This window comes from Rhizopus delemar, genomic scaffold (genome assembly GCF_000149305.1).
Source record: "Rhizopus delemar RA 99-880 supercont3.5 genomic scaffold, whole genome shotgun sequence".
In the NCBI taxonomy this organism is placed as follows: Eukaryota; Fungi; Mucoromycota; class Mucoromycetes; order Mucorales; family Rhizopodaceae; genus Rhizopus; species Rhizopus delemar.
The window spans coordinates 1,190,308-1,210,060 of record NW_027137831.1 but is presented as its reverse complement, the minus strand read 5'-3'; the positions used below and the strand labels follow the sequence as shown (position 1 = coordinate 1,210,060).

At 36.0% G+C, this 19,753-nt stretch overlaps 8 protein-coding genes across 8 annotated transcripts; 5 read left to right on the top strand and 3 right to left on the bottom strand.

Moving 5' to 3' along the window:
• Positions 1-3: 3 nt before the first annotated feature.
• On the bottom strand, positions 4-1,021 carry RO3G_07208 (uncharacterized protein; the record flags this gene model as incomplete). Its single annotated transcript, XM_067661798.1, has 2 exons — positions 4-665; positions 718-1,021. 2 exons carry the CDS (start codon positions 1,019-1,021, stop codon positions 4-6), a joined length of 966 nt encoding a protein of 321 aa, XP_067517899.1.
• Positions 1,022-1,291: 270 nt separating this feature from the next.
• RO3G_07207 (uncharacterized protein) lies at positions 1,292-3,451 on the bottom strand (the record flags this gene model as incomplete). Its single annotated transcript, XM_067661797.1, has 5 exons — positions 1,292-1,936; positions 1,998-2,429; positions 2,555-2,699; positions 2,769-3,065; positions 3,120-3,451. The coding sequence occupies 5 exons, from the start codon at positions 3,449-3,451 to the stop codon at positions 1,292-1,294; spliced, it is 1,851 nt and encodes a 616-aa protein (XP_067517898.1).
• A 1,262-nt stretch (positions 3,452-4,713) lies between these two features.
• RO3G_07206 (uncharacterized protein) lies at positions 4,714-4,969 on the bottom strand (the record flags this gene model as incomplete). Its single annotated transcript, XM_067661796.1, has 2 exons — positions 4,714-4,823; positions 4,882-4,969. The coding sequence occupies 2 exons, from the start codon at positions 4,967-4,969 to the stop codon at positions 4,714-4,716; spliced, it is 198 nt and encodes a 65-aa protein (XP_067517897.1).
• Positions 4,970-5,941: 972 nt separating this feature from the next.
• RO3G_07205 (uncharacterized protein) lies at positions 5,942-7,225 on the top strand (the record flags this gene model as incomplete). The annotated part of the gene is made up of 3 exons (XM_067661795.1): positions 5,942-6,329; positions 6,521-6,840; positions 6,977-7,225. The coding sequence occupies 3 exons, from the start codon at positions 5,942-5,944 to the stop codon at positions 7,223-7,225; spliced, it is 957 nt and encodes a 318-aa protein (XP_067517896.1).
• Positions 7,226-8,063: 838 nt separating this feature from the next.
• RO3G_07204 (uncharacterized protein) lies at positions 8,064-8,711 on the top strand (the record flags this gene model as incomplete). The annotated part of the gene is made up of 1 exon (XM_067661794.1): positions 8,064-8,711. One exon carries the CDS (start codon positions 8,064-8,066, stop codon positions 8,709-8,711), a length of 648 nt encoding a protein of 215 aa, XP_067517895.1.
• Positions 8,712-10,945: 2,234 nt separating this feature from the next.
• Positions 10,946-13,925, top strand: RO3G_07203 (uncharacterized protein; the record flags this gene model as incomplete). Its single annotated transcript, XM_067661793.1, has 4 exons — positions 10,946-11,098; positions 11,157-11,280; positions 11,329-11,542; positions 11,621-13,925. The coding sequence occupies 4 exons, from the start codon at positions 10,946-10,948 to the stop codon at positions 13,923-13,925; spliced, it is 2,796 nt and encodes a 931-aa protein (XP_067517894.1).
• A 471-nt stretch (positions 13,926-14,396) lies between these two features.
• On the top strand, positions 14,397-15,119 carry RO3G_07202 (uncharacterized protein; the record flags this gene model as incomplete). The annotated part of the gene is made up of 1 exon (XM_067661792.1): positions 14,397-15,119. One exon carries the CDS (start codon positions 14,397-14,399, stop codon positions 15,117-15,119), a length of 723 nt encoding a protein of 240 aa, XP_067517893.1.
• A 1,984-nt stretch (positions 15,120-17,103) lies between these two features.
• Positions 17,104-18,522, top strand: RO3G_07201 (uncharacterized protein; the record flags this gene model as incomplete). Its single annotated transcript, XM_067661791.1, has 1 exon — positions 17,104-18,522. One exon carries the CDS (start codon positions 17,104-17,106, stop codon positions 18,520-18,522), a length of 1,419 nt encoding a protein of 472 aa, XP_067517892.1.
• Positions 18,523-19,753: the final 1,231 nt, after the last annotated feature.

The following is a 19,753-nucleotide window of genomic DNA, read 5'->3' as shown; positions in this document are numbered from 1 at the left end:
AAATTAAATAATGCCTTCAAGGAATTCTGGTAATTTGTCGATTGTTGTTTCACTAAGTTCTGGTATAAAAGGATTTAATGTGGCATCCTTTTCTTCTATGTTCAAAATGATGTTTCTTTCGATCTGACCGAGAATTTTTCTAATGTGCAGATTATTCTTAAATTTAAAAGACATGGCCATCTGTGATCGATAATATTCAATATCGAAATATCCTTTACATCTTTTCTCTGTAAATCTCAAATGCGCTTTTCTTGTCTTGGGTCCCAACGGTAGTGAAGCTGCTTCTGTTGTTTGTAGCTCTACTGGCAGTGATGTTTCTGTATCCTTTTTCAGCCTGTTCACATTCAATCCCTTTTCTCGCATAGCCTCTACCACATACAAGGACGCAAAGGGCATAGAGGCAGCCAGCTGTCTCAAGACCAGCGGCCACTGTTTACCCAGCCCAATCTGTTTATCGAGATTATCTACTTTTTGCAAACCCTGAATACGACCGTTACAGTGAATATGAACCTTGTACAAGTCTACTCTCATTTGTGTCGCAAAGGCTAATTTTAATGTGGATTGTTCCCCAATTGCATCCATCAGTATCCTGACTGTACTCTCTTGTGGCCCTTTAGATCCAATTAACATTGTATTTTCAATCACAGGTATTCCTTCTACCAGTCCTATACTTTTCTATGTTAATACTCTTAGTAGTGTCTTATAAACTGCTCTAACCGTTAATAGCATCTATCAAGTCCTTCAACTGATAATATTCCGCTTCTTCTCTTAGTTTATTTAGAGACTTTATATCGTCTTCAATAGACTCTAAGCTTCCTGTTCGTAAATATTCAATGACATGTTCAAAGAGTTGCCCATTGCGATCTATAAAGATCTCGTCTCCGTTAACAAACGTCTTCTTTTTCATTTCACCGTCCAATAAATTCATAAAATAAGGTGAACGTCTCAAGGTGTCATGATATGTGTAATAAGGGATTCCTCCGACATTTAATTTGATTACTTTATCAATAGGAAGAGTCATAATGATTATTGAAAGAAAGAAAGAAAGAAGAAAAAAAAAAAAAAAAAAAAGGCCTGTGTAAAAAGCAGATTTAATTTATTCTTAGTTTATGCTCATATGATTTATTGATCTGTGTGCAATAAATAAGCCTATCTGGCATCATTCATGTTATTTTACTTGTTGACGAAATAATTACATGTTATCACAATCCCACCAAAAAATAAAATAAAAAAAAAATCATGCTATTTTAATACAAACACATCATAGCACAATACCTTATACAATTCCTTTTTATATTTCAAAATGGCCCCATTCATCCATGAGTGTTTCCACTTCGATCTGTTCGTGATCATTTCCTGTACTCGACGCATTAGAGTGTGACCTGCTTCTTGTTTGACCAATCGATAGAGTAGATTTCGATTGTGATAGGCTGGGTGGTTGTGCAAGTTTCTGTCCTTGTACAAACAAGTTTTCAAATAATTCTCGGCCAAGACTCTTTTGTCTATCCACTGTGGATGATTTTGTGAAATTAAAGCTATTTTTAAAACCGTGGTCGAAAAGGATTTCAAGTGATTCATTTGTAAGGATGACCATTCGAAATGAGGGTAGCGAGATATCAATCACATCCGCAATGATAGCATTTTCAATTTGTTTGATACGTGTGTGTAGTGAAGCATCATCATTTGTCATGGTTAGATCCGCAAGTCTATGCTTTAAATTTGATTCATCAGGTTGTGTTCCCTTGGCGAGTTCAGATTGCTCACAACTGTGAACAATTAAGCTAGTCACAGCATCCCATGCAATACCATCATCCTTTAATATACTCAATAACCAGTAAAACTCTTTACTGATATTAAGTATATCTTTACTCGTCAAAATACCATCTTTGTCTTCGTCATATAATTTAAAAAACCAGTCCATATGTGACATGATATCCTATATTCTTTTTAATCATCTCAATAAATTCCTACACACTATTTTTCTTTTCTTTTCTTACCCCTTGAAGCATCTCACTCATCCCAATCACCATCTTTTGAAAATCAATCAATTCATCCTTGCCACCTGAAAACTTTTTATAAATTCGATAAACAAATTTGGTGCATAAATCTTTTGCAGTAATCGAATCCGCACTCTCATCTTTACTCTTGACCTTTGCCCAAGGTGTCATACTGGCTAACATATTTTGAAAGGCTTCCTTGTTCATTTTCAAATCAGGTTTATCTCCTGTTTCTCTGCTGGCATAATAAAGTGCACCGAAATATTTATCATAAATAATCCCAATGTCTTCTTTTGTAAAACCAGCTGTCTCTTTCAAATGACGAATAGCTGTACGTTTTGTAAAGGACTCGATACCTGCGCCCACCTTGAGCTGATTTTGTCTGCGAAGTTCTGCTATCATTTCATTTGTTACCAGAGAAAACTCTTTGTGCTAAAGAAGGATAAGCATTTGGATAAAACCTCTGATTTTTTTTTTCTTACAGCAAGTAGCATCACTTCATTAAACTTCTATAGATTTGTAAGATACCTCCTTGATTATAGGAATAATTGTCTTACCGTTGTCTTTAAAGAGCGTCTTTTATCACTGTTCTGATTATTACTAACACCGATAGATTGAAAGAACCCTTTCATGATATCCAAAAAGGCACCATCATCCCTTGCATGTAATAATGCCTCTCCATACATTTTTAAAATAGCCAACCTAATAAACAAAAGTCACTTAGGCACCTTTTTCTACAAATAAAAAGGGAGTTTTTTTTTTTTTCCTTACCCAATTTGAAATAAAATCCTTGGGCCTTCCATAAACAAAATATCAAGAATACGAACAGCAAATTCTAATGGCATCGAATTGATATAAAGACTGAGGAACCAAGGTAGGCATGCTATAGAAAGTTCCACTTCTGCCTTTTTAAAATGACTCCATAAAACAGGCATTGTTTTCTCTACAAGCTTTTCAAAAACAATCTGATCAAGTAAAGCACCATACATGCTTGTACTATAATACCCAGGGCACATACTATCTACAAGCACATGTAGTAACCAAAATGCTTGCTCTTCTGTTGTATATCTAATAAAAAATTATTATTATTTCACACAATCCAAAGACATCTGCAGTGTTTACATTAAAAGAGCAGAAGTAACAATGTTCATCGCTTGACAGTATCCTAACTCTGGATTTTTCCATGCGTAAGCAGTTAATACCCTTCGAAGACGATCAATGCCCTCTGAAGATTGATACCCTGCATATTCCGGTAAAGACCGATTCAAGTCCTTCTCAATTTCTTCTGTCGAAGTTGATTTTTGCCCTTGATACTTTTCTAACACCTCTTCATAAAGACCTTGATTTGCAAATCTCAAATACATTGCCCCTGAAGTGGCTTCCCAAATCTCCCCTCGAAGTCTATTAGGAAGACCAACACGTATAAGCTTACCAAACGTGGGTAATTTGATCATTGTCAAATTTCTCCCATTTTCTGTTTCAAAGAGAAAGGAAAAATGAGTATGTTTTGCTCCAAACCCTCTTTTTTTTTTCTTCCTGTTTTACCTTGGAAATAAAGCTTCCATAATCGAATTTTGCTTTTATCTTTTGATTTCTTCGTATCTTCTGGGTAACCAAATTTTAAACCGAGGCCGCCAGCAGGTGCTTGTACATCTGTTTGGCAAAGATACTCTGACTCACAAGTGGCAATGAATGGCTTTACTTTTTTAAATGTTGGGACTTGCTTTACTAAAAGACTTTTAAGAGATTCACAAAACTGTTCACAGTCGTTTTTTTCTGCCTAATACTCATGTTTTAAAAACCACTTAATTTTTTATATCAAACCTACATGCAATGTAAAGGTATGTTCTATTTTGTGTAAAGTAACAATAGCTACGCCAGAGGTATACGCACCAGAATGTATCTTTTCTACACGTTTGACACAATACAGAGGGAACACTGCTTTACACAGTGGTAAATGTTGCTGAGGTGCAGGCAGTTTTTCTTGTGATTCAAAAGTGATAAATGTCTGAGACAGGTATACTCGTCCAAGCATATTAACATGGCCAGGGGGCACCTGAGTCAAGAAAATAGATTCACGCTCTGGTGAAGCCAGTTTGGAATAGGTTGCGTCAAGACTGGTAATCAAACTTTCATTTTCTGGTAACCTAAATTGTATGCAGTAGGCTTGGTTTCTTTTTTGAGCTGCTAAATCTTGCTTTAAAGGGTTTGTAAGTTGATTGGATCGTCCCAAGGACGATACTGTTGAATTCGATAAGTCTTGGGCAAGCTTAGACTCGGCTGCTAAAAACTCTGCGTCTGTGGATGCACCAGGATCATTCATTCTTGAGCTCTTTAACCATCTTTGCATGGCTTTGCCAGTCAGTTCAATAAGTAAATCATAAACCTCATCTCTTTTAAACATATTGGAAAAATAATACTAAAATTGCAAACAATTACATTATGTCCTCTTCTTCACGCTTTTTCTCTTTACCTCTTCTTTATCTTTTGTTGTGATTCTTAAGCTATCATCGAAAATTCCCTTTGACCTCTCTTTCTTGAGTTCCTGTACATCCTTCAATTCTATTAATGTTTTTGATTCTAAACCAAGTAGGAATGAATGAAATCCAATATAATTTTCACTAATATACAGCCATCCCTGTCTTGCTCGATGTAAACATGAATAATCTAAAAAGACAGTAAGTCATCTTTTTTTTTACACAGGAATCCATCAGTCCTATTTACAATTTACAAACCGTTCAGAAGGTGGGATATCAAATATTTGTCTAAATGTTCTTGATGCATTTCTAATGTTTTCATCCGTTGAGAGTTCATCGGTGCCTGAGTCTAATGAAATCTGTCAATTTCTTGTGGTACACTTTTTTTAAAAAAATTATCCATTTACCAATGGCAGTGACAATCATGTCAATTTTATCAGCTACCCAATATTCCTTGTCAACGGGATGTTCTATTGTCTCCAATTCTGGTATCATATTTTTTTCAATCCAAATCCATGCTGAGCGGATAGCTTGTTCTGTTTCTGCAACAGCTATCTGTAAACATACTGTATTCACTTCTCTTTGAAATAGGATTCGGTAAGGTGGCTGTTTGGTATCAAATCTATACTCTTTTTTGTTTAGACAAGTTATGTCCAAATATAAACATATAAAAAGCTTACACATTCGCAATAGTGCTCATAAGGTTTCTAAATATAGGGTTTCCTGGTGTTGAGGTTTTTTGAAGTAAAAAGTTGTCCTTTTGTAAAACCGTCGTCCAGAAAGGTGTCACTGCTGTATCTACAGGTGTTGGTAATATGAACACCTTTAACCAAAGATGGGGTTACTACTGCGATTTAATAGTCCCATTTAGCTTACGTTGTGAGGTATACTACTGAACTCTGTCATTTGCCAGTTCAAGTATTTTTTTTTCTAAAAAAAAATACTGAAAATGAAAAATCACTTGCTTTATTTTCTTATGTCCATATGACAGTCCAATTGTCTGTGTGTAAGCGCACGTTTTCAAGAAAAAGGGCAGATATAAAAATAGAACATTCTTTTGTTATTAAGGATTTTTTTTATTTATTAAAAGTATAAATATTTATTTTACCCGGTTTCTTTTAGGAAACCAAGAAAACCAAGCAAATGATACGCAGTACACTCTTTTCGAAAAGTAAATTCGTCTTTGGTGGAAAATGAATGCGCCCGACGACGAGAGCAAAATTCGGGGTTGTACGGAAAGTGAGTTCGCCAATGGCAAAAACTAAATTCAGGTATACAAAAAGTAAAATCGACATCCACTGACAAATCAAATACTTGCCAAGAAATATTTTGTCATGGAAACCTTGGTACCGTTTGGATATATAAGGAAGCAATAAACACTTGTCTCGAATGCTTTCTTTTCTTTTTTTTTCTTTTGCAATCATACTGGGGAATATATCATCATGAACATTCAATTCTTGTATGAAAATGGAAAAAGGTTCTGCTATCGATGAGTACAGCAAACCTGAGCCGATGGATTATATTGTTGACGAGGAGCAGTTTTGTCTTGAAACATTGAACTCGCATACACAATATTTAGCTCAACTGTCTTTGGAAGAGAACAAAACGATGAAAGTAACGCATGTCGAAGATGCGGTAAAATCTAACACTGATGTCGCCATGAGGGGAGCATCGGTCAAGCGTACTTATACACGCTATTCAGATCGGGACAACGCAAGGTTCTTCAAGCTGTTGTTTGAGAAATGCCTAAGTGCTGCTGATGCTGCTGCAAGATGGCTCGGCATTCATGTTCGTACGGCACATAAATGGATTAAACTGTATGAAAGCAATCCGGATAGTATCTTTGAGAAACAAAGTAAGACTGATCGCTCACGCATTCTCAATGAGGAGCACAAAAAGGCCATCCTTGAGTGCATTGATGAGAATCCATCAGTTGTTTTAGACGATATGATGAAACATCTTGGATAGGTTTTCATAGAATTAAAAGTATCCAAAAGTACTTTATTTGATTTTATAAAAATTACTGCAATTTGTCTCTTAAAAAAGCTCGATTTCAGCCCATAGACCGTAACAGCGAGGAAAAAATCCAAGAGCGCCTAGATTGGATTCGTAAATGGGAGAAAACAGACATGAATTTTACAACTAACTGCGTCTTTCTTGATGAATCTGTGTTTCATATTAATTTGAAACGTAATATGACATGGTCAAAGAAGGGTTCTCCTACAGTCGTTACAGTTCCCAAAACACGAGCAAAAACAACAACCATTTTAGACGCGATTTCTGCCCAAGGTCTGATTAAATGCAGCCTAAGACTTCCTCAGCCTCCACCCAATAAAAAGAGAAAGCGAGGAGAAGGCGTTGGACAAGTGAGCAAACGGACGGTTACGGGACACTAGGTAAGTTTTCTAAAAGCCACAATGGATGAAATGAACCAGCATCCGAATATGAAAGGCCACTATCTCGTGATGGATAATGCTCCGATCCATACATCGGTTGATATAGCAAAAATATATTGAGTCACGCGGTTACCGTTGCGCCTATTTGCCATCCTATTCTCCTGAACTCAATCCAATTGAGCAGTTTTGGTCAGTGGTTCAGATTAAAGTAAAACGAAACAAGTTCCTGGAAATTGAAACACTAATGACAAGAATCAGCAAGGCTTCGAATAGCTTGAAGCTGAGCGAATTTAAGGGTTTTGTTGGGCGTTCTCATAAATGTTTGGAAAAATGCCATAACAAAGAGCAACTTTGAGAATTACTACGCCAAAGGCAAACAATAACAAACCAAAAAAAGTATATATATACATGTATACATGTACTGGGGAATCGTACACATCTTTCAACCACTAAACAAACAGAAAAAATTTCAAACACACGGCAAGAAAGTTATGAAAAACAGTGATTTATAAAAAGTTTTGTATTTTATTGTTTAAAAGCTAAAACTACGAATAAAAAAGCGCGGCTCAGAGAGCTAATACTAAACCTTTCGTCTTCATTCCGGCAACCGTACGATTAGCACACTAAATAAAAAATCATACACCAAATAAAATTAATTTAGCGCGCTTTTTTTAAAAAAATTCACGTACTAAATAAAAAAAATTGGCACATTTTCTAACCTTTTCTTCCTCACGTTCATCATAAAAAAAAATAGACAATATTGTTTACAAAGACGGCTTAGGAAACCAATACGACAACAACGGAAATGAAGTAATGGATGTTCAAATGGAAGTAGACAACGAAATGTATCCGATTGAAAAAGTGACAAATTTTGACATCTATATTGATTTGAAGCCATCTGAGAAAGAAGCCGAAGAGAGAAATAATTCATCCACTCAAAAGCTTCAAAAGGATGATGAAAAGGGCTCATACAAGCATTATAAGGATGTTGAGAAGAAGCAGCTTTTTTTTCTTGTTGAAAAAAAAGGAATGAGCGTTAGAGCTGCCGCTCAGAAACTCAACATAAATGTGCGCACAGCACAGGGCTGGATTCAAAAGACAATAAAGATCCACAGGAGTATATTCAAATGTTGTCTGATAGTGGAAGACCAGTCGGTAGACCTCCTGTTCTAACAGATGAGTACAAGAATTACATGATTCAGTGGGCGGACGAGAACACCGATTCTGTTGTACTAGAAGATATGCTTGATGCTTTGACTGAAAAGTTCGGAAACCTTCGAATCACTAGAAGTGGCTTCTATAAGTTTGTTAGGCAAAAGTGTAGGATTACCTTCAAGAAAGCGCATCTGCAACTTGTGGAGAGAAATACACCTGAAAAAATTGAACAGTGCTACGAATGGATTAAGAGATGGATGGAGACTGGCTTGGATTTCACAAGCAATTGCGTGTTCATGGATGAAGCAGCCTTCCATATAAATCTCAAGAGAAACTTTTCTTGGTCCAAAGAAGGAAGTCGCGCAGTTGTAAAGGTGCCCAGAACAAGAGCAAAGACCACTACCATTCTAGGTGCCATTTCTCCTTTCGGCGTTGTGAATATAAGTGTAAGACGTCCCCGAGCACTGGATCAGTCAAAGAAGAGAAAAGTAAATGGAGGAACAAAAGCTAAAGTGAGCAATAATGGCGGTACAGTTGTTGGCCATTATTTCAACTTCATAAGCAGTGTTTTAGATATAATGGATCGTCATGAACAATTTCGCGGACATTATCTGGTAATGGATAGCGCACCCATTCATACGCATGAAGACATTCAAAAAGATATTGAAAGCCGCTGCTATGGGTGAGTGTATCTACCTCCTTACTCTCCTGAACTCAATCCTTACGCATATGGGTTTGGCACCCAAATACTCGCACTAATGGTGGACTCCTTGGTCCATGTTCAAGACGGGTCATTTAGAGGCTTGCGGTGACGAAGGATGGTGCGAAGCGCAATGTTATTTTGGCAATTGAAGCTCTTTTTCCTGCACTCAAGGATTTGGACATCGGTCATCTTCGTGAATTGGAGCTTGCTGCCTCCTTTATCCATCCTCTCATCCAAGCATTGCTTTCTTATGAGAATGACGATAAAGTTGCAAGGTGTACTAACACCCTTCAAGATAACGGTACTGATGTGAGTCGACGACCAGACTACGAGGTCATGATGTATGAGCAGTACCAACCTTCATACCGGACATGTTTTGGGGAAATTAAAGGTGAAGGATCATCCGACACACTGTCAATAATGGATTTTTATCGTTTGGGTGTGTTCGCCAAATTAGAAATGGTGTACTATGCTTCCAAGCGCTTGGAACTTCTATCACATTTTACACAATGATTCATACGAATTCCAGCATTTATGCATTTGTGGAACTTGCAGCCATTACAATACCCAAGACTAAAAACAGTATCATGTTAATGACGAGCATTTTGGATGACCTTTATAAAATCGCCACGTATCATCGCACACTTGTGAAGTCTCAAATTCTAAATACCAAACATCCAACATTGCCGTTTGAATTTGTGCAAGGCACAAGAAAAACATTGCCAGCAAAACGAAAGCCTTCCTTGGGATCAATTTCGGCCAAATAAATTCGTCGTTTTCCTTTCGTCCTTTTTGGCAGGTGCTCGTTTCTCTACGTCTATTACCTATACCTTATTTTTTACCGATGACATAAAAATTTGTCATCCACTTAGTCCCTTTGTTTCCAATATTCTTCAATTCATATTATCGTTTTATCTTCTCCCATCATGTCAATAAAATTATCAATGTGTAAATCAATCCTTTGCATGCGTATTTTTTTTTGGTCATGTTGTATCCACACATATCAAATAATATCCTCATATTAGAAAGATATACACGTACTACAATAAAATATTATAAACCCACATTCAGAAGTATATTTAATGACAGACACTCAAACACAAAGTGGTCTTTAAACTAATATTGTTGTCAACTACCAAATCTATACGAGCCAAAGTCGCTTACGTAGCAGTCGTGTTGTACAAATAATTAGATTGACCTGTCAAACTATAATCACCAGCACAAAAGATACAATAATAATAACATCCAGGATAACAATAAGAACATTTCAGCAATGAAAAGCAATGACAAGAATTTGATTAATTTTTTATTTACTTTTCTATAAATACTCAATACTTCAAAGACATAATAAAAAGAAGCCTTTTTTACAATTTGGTTAATTTCTTGATATTTTTATTATTATTTTTTTATTATCAATTGCTCACGCCTCAGATAAATCAATCACATACAAATTGTAAGACTCTTAATGAACACTATGCGCTTAAAATGGCTTCTCTATGGCAGTAAACAATAAATAAATGCGACAGTAATAAACAAACGACAGGAAAAAACTAGTTTTTGCCATTGGCGAACTCACTTTCCGTATAACCCCGAATTTTGTTCTTGTTATCGGGCGCATTCATTTTCCACCAGAGGCGAATTTACTTTTCGAAAAGAGTGTATATCAGTGGTTTCTTGGAACGCACCTTTATTAAGATACTACTTTGAAATCGTGTGGTAGGACAAGTTTCAAATTCAGCAATATCATTCAAGATTCCCCTTTTTAACTTACCTCATTTTAAACTTCTTTTTTTAAACAATTCTAAAGCATTACGTTGAAAATTTTCTAATAAAATTAATATATTGGTTACTGAGGGTTCAAGTAATTATATAAAGAGATTTGCCTTAAGTTATCAATCTAAAAGATTTGTCTCAGTGACACATAGCATTTGTAAAAAACACATCCTTTGAAGAAATGATTGCTACAGTCAATTGATTATCAGTTTCAACATCATATAGACTCTTGTATGAGGCAAGCTTTAGTTTTCAAGGCTTAAGCATTGACAACAGCCCTGATTCAAGTAAATACTTAATCTTTATAAATTAAAAATACAGTAAGACTCAGCCAATGAGATTAATTTCTATCTACTTACTGTTAGTTTCCCAAAATGTTAATTATGCTTGAGTTGTTCATTTTTTATCCTTTTCTTTCCCTCTTTTTTTTTAACAAGGAACAAAATGTCTTGGGATTCGCTTTTAACATCACAGGAAACAAGACTCTTTTCTCACCTATTTCAATTTGTAAGCAAGACACAAGATGGCATTGTCACAGGCCCTGAGGCCGTTCAGTTCTTTGCTACTTCGGGCGTTCCTAACGAAATACTTTCAGAAGTAATTGGAAAAAAAAAAGAAGCGGTTAAGGAGAAGAAGGAACTAAAAGAAAATATAGATTTGGGAGGCTGCTGATAGAGATAAAGTGGGTTATTTAACACCAGAAACGTTTGCTATTGCATTAAAGCTTATCGCCTGCGCTCAACATGGAAAAGAAGCTATAGATCCAATTTTGGCAACAAGTAAGTTATTTTAGCATGCTATAGAGATATCTTAATAAGATAAATTAGCCGTACCTTTGCCTCAGTTTGATGGTGTGGTTGCACCTAGTCCAATGATTACAAACAACAGTCTTTATGATATACCTATTACACCAGCAGATCGTGAAAAATACGGTAGTATCTTTAGAGTACACCAGCCAATTAATGGTATTATGGATGCGGAAACAGCTAGAAGTGTATTTTTAAAGTCAAAACTACCTATGGACATTTTAGGTCAAATATGGTAAATGAAAGCATGAAATCGGTCGATTCATTTTCTTTAATCTCTCCCCTCTTCATCATCCTTCTCCTCATCCCCTAGGAATTTAGCAGATATCCGACGATCTGGTACTTTAAACCAAACAGAATTCACCATTGCTATGCATTATATAGCCAAACTGATGGATGGAACCTTGAAGAGTTTGCCTGATAAGCTACCCCCTGCTGTCTTTCAGTCTGCTGCTGCTGCTGAAACCCCATCACCTCTTATGCGTAACTCGATTGTCACTACACCGTCGCTTGCGAATCAAACGAGTACCATGACACCACCTCAGAGAGCGAGAACAATTGGTTCATTGGGCACCTTAGCCTTTGGTTCCTCTGGCACTCAAGGTTGGGATGTGACAGCACAAGAAAAGCAGCAGTTCAATGCTTATTTTGATAAAATTGACTCAGGACGTTTAGGTCATATTCAGGGTAAAGAAGCTGTAGAGTTCTTCAAGAACTCTAGACTTCCTGAATCTGAACTGGCACACATTTGGGATCTGTCCGATATTCAGCAACGCGGTAGCTTATCTCGAGATGAATTTTCTGTGGCTATGCATTTGATTCATAAAAGACTACGTGGAGAAAGTCTACCCCAAACTTTACCCAAGACATTGGTGCCACCTACCCAAAGACAGCCAAGCAATGTCTTTGCGTCACCTACCTTTGCTTCGCCTACCGTTGCTTCACCCGCTCTTGCATTCTCAGCACCACCTGTTGATAATCAGAATGATCTGTTGGGTGATTTTGGAAATGATCAAGTCTCGACCGAAACAAATCAGGTCAACCTTTTACAAAACCAGATATCTTCCCTCACATCTCAAACAGCAAGCATAAAGGATCAAAAAATATCTGCTGAAAACACATTAAATCAATTGGCTCAGCAAAAGAAACAACTTGAGGCACAAATAGCAAATGTGAAAATAGCCTATGAAACAGCCATAAAAGATTTGAATGAACTTCAGGAACAGGTACGATGCGAAGAAGCTGAATGGAACAGCATTCGTGCTGAATACGATGCTGCTCAACAAGGGCTCATTGCCGTTCAGAACGAAACAGCACAAGTCAGTCAGGTGTTAGAAAATGGGCGTGCAGAAACAGAAAGTCTCAAACGACGTATAGTTGAAATTCAAGAGGAGACACGAAAAACAAATGCTGAATTAGATCGATTGAGTGCACAGTCAAAGCAGCAAAACATGATGCTGGATATCAATAGAAGACAAGTAACAGCAGCTGAACAAGATAAATCATTGGCAGAACGTAATTTGGAAGACTATAAAATGGCTGCTGGACTGAGTACAACGGATCAAGACGATAAGGAAGAAAAGAATGAAGAAAAGAAGGTTGAACCGTTCCCTGCCCCTCAATCCACTCCCTCTGTAATGAACACGCCAGCTCTTGACACCCTTTTTGCAAGTCCATCTATACCTGTATCTGATAAGCCAGGAATCTCTCCATTTGACCAATTTACACAGGAGGTAACAGATAATAGCACTTTGGAATTTCCTGAAAGTACCGTCATTACAGATGGTCAAAGTGATTTTGACACTATTTTCGGTGCAATGAGCATTAGTCCACCTGCTGCTGTAGACTCAACCACAAACGCATTTGATCCTATCCAATGGCCCACAAGCTCCACCTCTGCTACTGTAAAAACTTCTAGGGGGGCCCCTCCTCCTCCTCCTCCTCCTCAAAGTAGGCACCAGCGTCAAGCGTCCATCAACTCCATGGAATCCTCTACAGCCGAGGCAAAGAAACAACGTGCCCCTCCTCCCCCTCCTCCTGTCGCAGCCCCTTCTGCTAAGGATCAAAAAGAAGACGAAGATGACTTTGAAGCCGCATTTTCTGATAAGCAATTGCCTGAAGCGACCATTGTTGCAAAGGACGACGATTTTGCAGATTTTGACGATGCGTTTAGTTCTTTTGACGTAAATAAGCAAGACAAGAATGTTAATGCTGCAAATGGCACAAATGACGAATGGGCATCTGCTTTTGAACCTTTTAATACATCCAATCAAAATGAACGAGAACAGGTAGAAACATCAAAACCAAAAGATGATTGGGATTCCATTTTTGGTGTCGCAAAAGCTCCAATAGATAAACTGGCAGCTACATCTCAACCGTCTGGGTTTGATGATTCTTTCTCAAGCTTTGCTGACGATTTCGGGAAACAAAAGGTGCCAGTCATGAGCTCACCGCCATCAACAAAAGCAACTGTAAGTGGATCTATAGGCATCGTAGGAGATAAAATACAGGATTTGGTGAAGATGGGATTTGGTGAAAAAGAAGCCAAAGATGCATTAAATAGATACGATCAAGATCTGGAAAAGGCCAGTAACTTTTTGCTAGATCAAGCCAAATAAGATGAGAAACTAAAGAGAGAGCCAATGAAACAATTCACACTTGTTTGCATAAATTTTTTAAAAAATATACTATTTTTGTAATAAAAAGCTTTGACATTTATTTAAACAGAGCAAAAATTTTATAGAAGATGCCCATAAAACCAAATAGTAAAATTGCTTCATTTTTTTTATTTCATTACTCCTGATAAACTAAACTAAACTGGACCCTATTCATTAGGAACAATATCATTATGCTATCGGGGTAATATCGTTGCATAATTTTTTTGAATGACGTAATATTAAACTATACAGTGCGGCCGATAAATATTGCCATTTTCAAAAAATTAAGTTATCGTTTTTCTGTATATTTTGTATTATAAAAAGTGACAAACTGATGTTCAAAACGACGATATTTATCGGCCGCACTGTGTTATTTTGTCACCTATAAATTAGCGCATTATTTTATATGCTCTACATTTTATCTTTATAAAAATGTCTGTTCCTCGTAAAGTCTTACTTGCTATTTCTAGTTATAACGAAGTTTTTTATGAAGATGGGAAAAGAACTGGACTCTTTTATACAGAAGCCCTTCATCCTTATCAAGCATTTGTCCAAGCAGGATTCGAAGTAGACGTTGCATCTGAAACTGGTACATATGGTCTGGATGAACACTCGACAACCAAAGATTTTCTTACAGATGAAGATGAAAGAACTTATAATGATCCCAATCATCCCTTTAATGTGCTCTTGAATAAGCATCTCTACAAAGCTTCAAATCTTGATCCAAAGCAATATGGCCTTTTCTTTGCCTCTGCTGGACATGCTACTTTATACGATTATCCTCACGCTCGTGGCCTTCAAAGTATCGCTGAAGACATTTACGAAAGAGGCGGTGTTGTCTCAGCCGTATGTCATGGACCTGCTATTTTACCTGGTGTCAAAGATAAAAAGACTGGCAAGTCCATCATTGACGGTAAAACGGTTACCGGATTCACAAGTCTTGGGGAGGAACAAATGAATTTGATGCAAAAGATCAAAGGTGACAAAGTGCTGACAATTGAAGAAGGAGCTGCTGATGCTGGTGCCACATATGTTTCTCCTCCAACACCATTTGCTGACTTTCATAAAATTGATGGACGTGTAGTTACGGGCGCAAACCCTGCTTCTGCTCACTCCACTGCAGATGCAGCTATTAAAGTATTTGATGGAAAATAAACGATGTGTTTATAATGTCATTTTTTGAAACAAAATAAAACAAATTACGGTAGAAAAAGCTATCATTGTATTAAAATGCCCCATTTGACTAGATTAGCGCGATAAACTTAGTCTTCAAAGTGATTCTTATTTATGATCTTATTTGTGGTGTAAACTAATCCATAATATTTTTTGACAATAATTACAACTAATTAAGAGCAGAAATGATTACAACAAACATTCCCCAGCAACAGATGACATATATTCAAGATAAATATATTGAAAAATAGGTTTGAAAACGAGCATTCGACTTCCTGTTTATACAAGGTTTACTCATCATTAATCTGTATTTATTTCCCCGGATTTATTTTTGCATTATCCCATATCGCTTTTTTAACCCTAACTATAACAAGCAAATATATTTTGTTGGCTGTATTGCTGCAAATAAAATGATATTTATATGCGGAATATTCTTAATTTTGAGTCTCCTTATTATTTCTCACAAAAAAATGATTTTGTTGACTAAGGAGAGGGAAAACTGGATCGAGGAAGTTTTGTTGTCCTTTAGCCACAAATACGCTTGAGTAATGCAAGTTACTAGAATTACCTAAAGGGAAAAAAAGGGAAATTCAAAATGCTGTTTATTTGGGTTTTTTCTATGCTTATGCTATACTTGACTTGACGTTTTTGTATTAAAGACAAAGTATCTAAAGCAATTATCTTCACATTTCCCTTTTTTTTTTATTTGATTTACACTTATTATTAACTTGCATTTTTTTGTCATTTATCGAATGATTTTAATCACTTCAGGAGTAAATGTAACCTCTGTAAAAAAAAAAAAAAAAAAAAAAAAAAAGAAGAATCCGCTCCTTGCAAAAAAATTCAAATAAAAATCATACTTTAACTTTAAATTACAAAAGAATGTCTTAGCCATTTCCAAATATGGCACCTGCCTATTGAAATGAATTGTTTTGTAATTATACACGGACTCCTTATAGCTCATCCCCAATCCACGCGTCCTTTATACTAATTTTTACTTTAAGAATATTAATGAATTAAAGGATTATGAGACATCATCCTATTTTCTCGACCATGCCACTTTTTTTCTCTCTTCCGGGTCATGAAACTGATTATTGTATACTTTAAACTGACTTATCATTTATCTTTTATTCTTACTCCTTGAGATGCCAATTGCCAATACTTTATCCTACCTACTCCCTTTTTTCTACTCCAGATTTGCATATTTCTTTGCTTGTAAGGAAAGAATATATATTAAGCGTCTACATTATTGAGCTTTTTTTTTATTTTGTTTTTTTTTCTTGATTCATAACTGTATTCTATTTTCTTACTTTGTTTCATTAATAACAATACAACCTACCTTTATTTACTCATCCAATGACGTCTTATCACCATCCTTTAGCCTATACTTCTATGATAAATTTCACTATTGATGGACGTCCAAGTGTAGATGTATGTTATTAATGAAACATATGAAATATAAAACAATAAGTATTAATAATTTTTGTAGGATATACATGAGCTTTTTTCGACTATGATCTCACAGCTTACACTCACTACTCATAAGCATATGCTTCGAGCCTATACCAACACATTCACATCTGAAGAAGCTATCAGGCAACTGGGCTCTTTAAAATTCTCAAAAATGGATGACAGCTGTAATTTTGCATCACGTATTACGACTACATTTAATATGAGAAAGGATATGGCTAAAGCTTTACTCCAACAATTTTTGTGGACCCGTTTGATCGAGAACGCTAGTGAACCTCAGAACCGTTCCTATCGTGATAAAGGCATTTGGAAGATTCGATCGAAAGGTCTGTGTGTACTACAAAACTTCTGCTTAAAAACAAAAATGGATATATCTACTTTCAAGAAGCATGTAGACATCAATGCGGTGCCTTTGTACCTAATAAACTTAGAGAGAATGCAGTCTAATGACCGTATTAATCGCAATCGAAAATACACATCTTGCCTGTTTACAATCATGATTGCAAGCTTACCATTACGTAGTAATAATCGTGAAAAGCAAGTGGACTTACAGCATTATATTTATCCTAGTCATGGAAATCCTGACATAGAGCCCATAACATTAGATGCTTTAAAGGAGCTTGGTATATATAGCGCTCTTGAAGTTTCAAGGACTTCCTCGATTTATTCAAGCGACTCTTCCTCAATTGACACATATGCCAAACCATCCAAACGTAACTTAACTATCACAGACTTTTTCCCCAATATTGAAATCTTGCCTAATGATTTACTGGTGGATACAGAGTGTGGAAATCGTGTATATTATCAACAACAGCAATCTCTTATCAACAACTTGAGCCCATCCTACTCAAACAAATTCAAGATGCGCGCCATTTTCTCCTCTCAATTATGCTGCAACTGGTTGGTTGAATATTGTACAATAGCATCAAACGATGAAGCTGAAACTGTAATGACAGAATTTCTAAAGCTCGGTTGGATAACCTTTTTTGACAAAAAGAATGAACATTTACAAGAAGTCGAAGCGTCCAAGACCAACATTTTAAAGCTCACAAAGACAGGAATGGACGTTATTATCAATATTTCTTTAAATCAGCATAATATGATGAAAGTGCTTGCAAAGACCAATGCTGTCTCTTCTAGATGCTCATCTATTTCTTCACCTTGCGACAACATGATAGGAACATCATCTTCACCCGCTGTATCATTCTTTGATGAAAAAGAAAGAGATACAGATTCACCAATGCAAACTCCTCCCCTGACTACAAACATCAATGACTATTGTTCTACTTATACCCCTGACATAACGTCGTCAGAGACATTTACACCCCCTTTAACTCCGATTGCTCCTACTAATGAGCTCAAAGAAAGCAATTCATCTAAGCTCAAAGCTGTTTTGAAAGATCCTCATCTCAGATCCCTTTTTCGAAACTTTTTAAGCTCAAATTTTTGTCAAGAGAACTTGGACTTTTGGATTGATTATGATAACCTATGTCGGCGTTGTAACAGCTCCGCTTTTCTGCCCTCGGCAAACCAGAGGCTGCTTTTAGAGGACGCCTATTTGCTGTGGGACTCTTATCTGAAGCCAGGAGCACTTTATGAATTGAACATTGAACATAATTTAAGGGAGGAAATGGCAGAAGAAATCTCGCATACAGTAAATGTGATACATACAGCTGGACAAAGTAAACCGACTATTGTCGTATCGGCACATTCAGTATATCAAAGCTTGTTAATTATTCTTAAATGGTTCGACAAAGTAAATGATCATATTTGCAAATTAATGGCTACTGATTCAATACCAAAATTTGTAAAGACATCTAAATACAAAAGGGCGACCACTAATTCTCAATTTATTTCTGTCCCATTCGAATTAAAGGACTTTCCACATCCTCCATCGAGACAAGAAACTAAATAAAAGCATGTAATTTACAAATCCCGCCTCGTATTTACATCTTAAAATGCGCTTTTGAGATAAGATTTACTTATGCTAGCTTAATTATACTGTTTCAATTTAAATGTCGTATTTTTTTTTTCTGCTCCTTGTATAGCTTAGGCTATGTGCTGATAAAGTTAAAAAAAATCAATATTCTTTAACTTCGTAGTAGTATAATCAACCATGATTAACAAATAAAGAAATAAATTCACGTCTGCCAGTGTACTACTTCCTTTTTTTTTTGTAGGGGATAAGTTATTGCTAACCAATGGCCATTTCTGTTTATAGAATAGTGGGCAATAAACCTGTAGGTTATTTTGGAACAGAAATGTTCTTAATTTCGCTTGATTTTACGTGCAAAAAGATCAAAAAATTAATTGGTATTCTTCTTTTTTCTAGTACTTTGTGTTGTCCTTTTTAAATTTTCTTGAAGAAAATTTGTGTATACCCGAAAGTTGCAGAATAAATAATCACTTTGTGATAATGGATTTTGTTATTATCAGTATAATTATGCATGTCTTTGAGGGTTTAACAAGGTTAATCAGGGCTGAGGAGGAAGGCCTACAGTGTTATTGTGCCCACTTGTGATATGCAACATGCTCATTAAGGATCTACAAATGTCCGAGTCTATTAGTTCTAAACATAGTAGTGAACTAGATTATTCCTAGAACACTGCCAAAGTAACGACATCCAAGGGGCATTGTAGTACAAAGGCACAGGGTTTGAAAAGCTTAAATAGATGACACGTTTAACCATTCTTTTTAAAAAAAGGAGAAAGACATTTAATTTAGTAGCAGTACACATGTTCTTATGATCGTATAATTGAATCTAGTTATGCCCCTCAATGAGTACAGCAAAACATTGAGTATAAATCCTAAAATGATAAAGAGCAACTAACTTAAATATGAGAGAGTATATCTGCTATAAAAGATTATATATAAACTCATTCTGCGTTAAATCCTTTTAAACAATTATTTTATCAGTTTACAATTTGACAGAACAGATAAGGAGCAGAAAAATACAAACAGTACATATTAATCAGCTAGTATACTTAGTTGGTAAATAAAAAATAATTTATTGAATATTTCTTATGAACACATTAACTTTCTTGTGCTAGATTGCGTACATTAGTGATAGGCAATTATATTTTTGTTTTCCTTTTCATAATTTTGACACAAGTCATAGTAAAGTTTTAAACAGTAGAACTTTAATA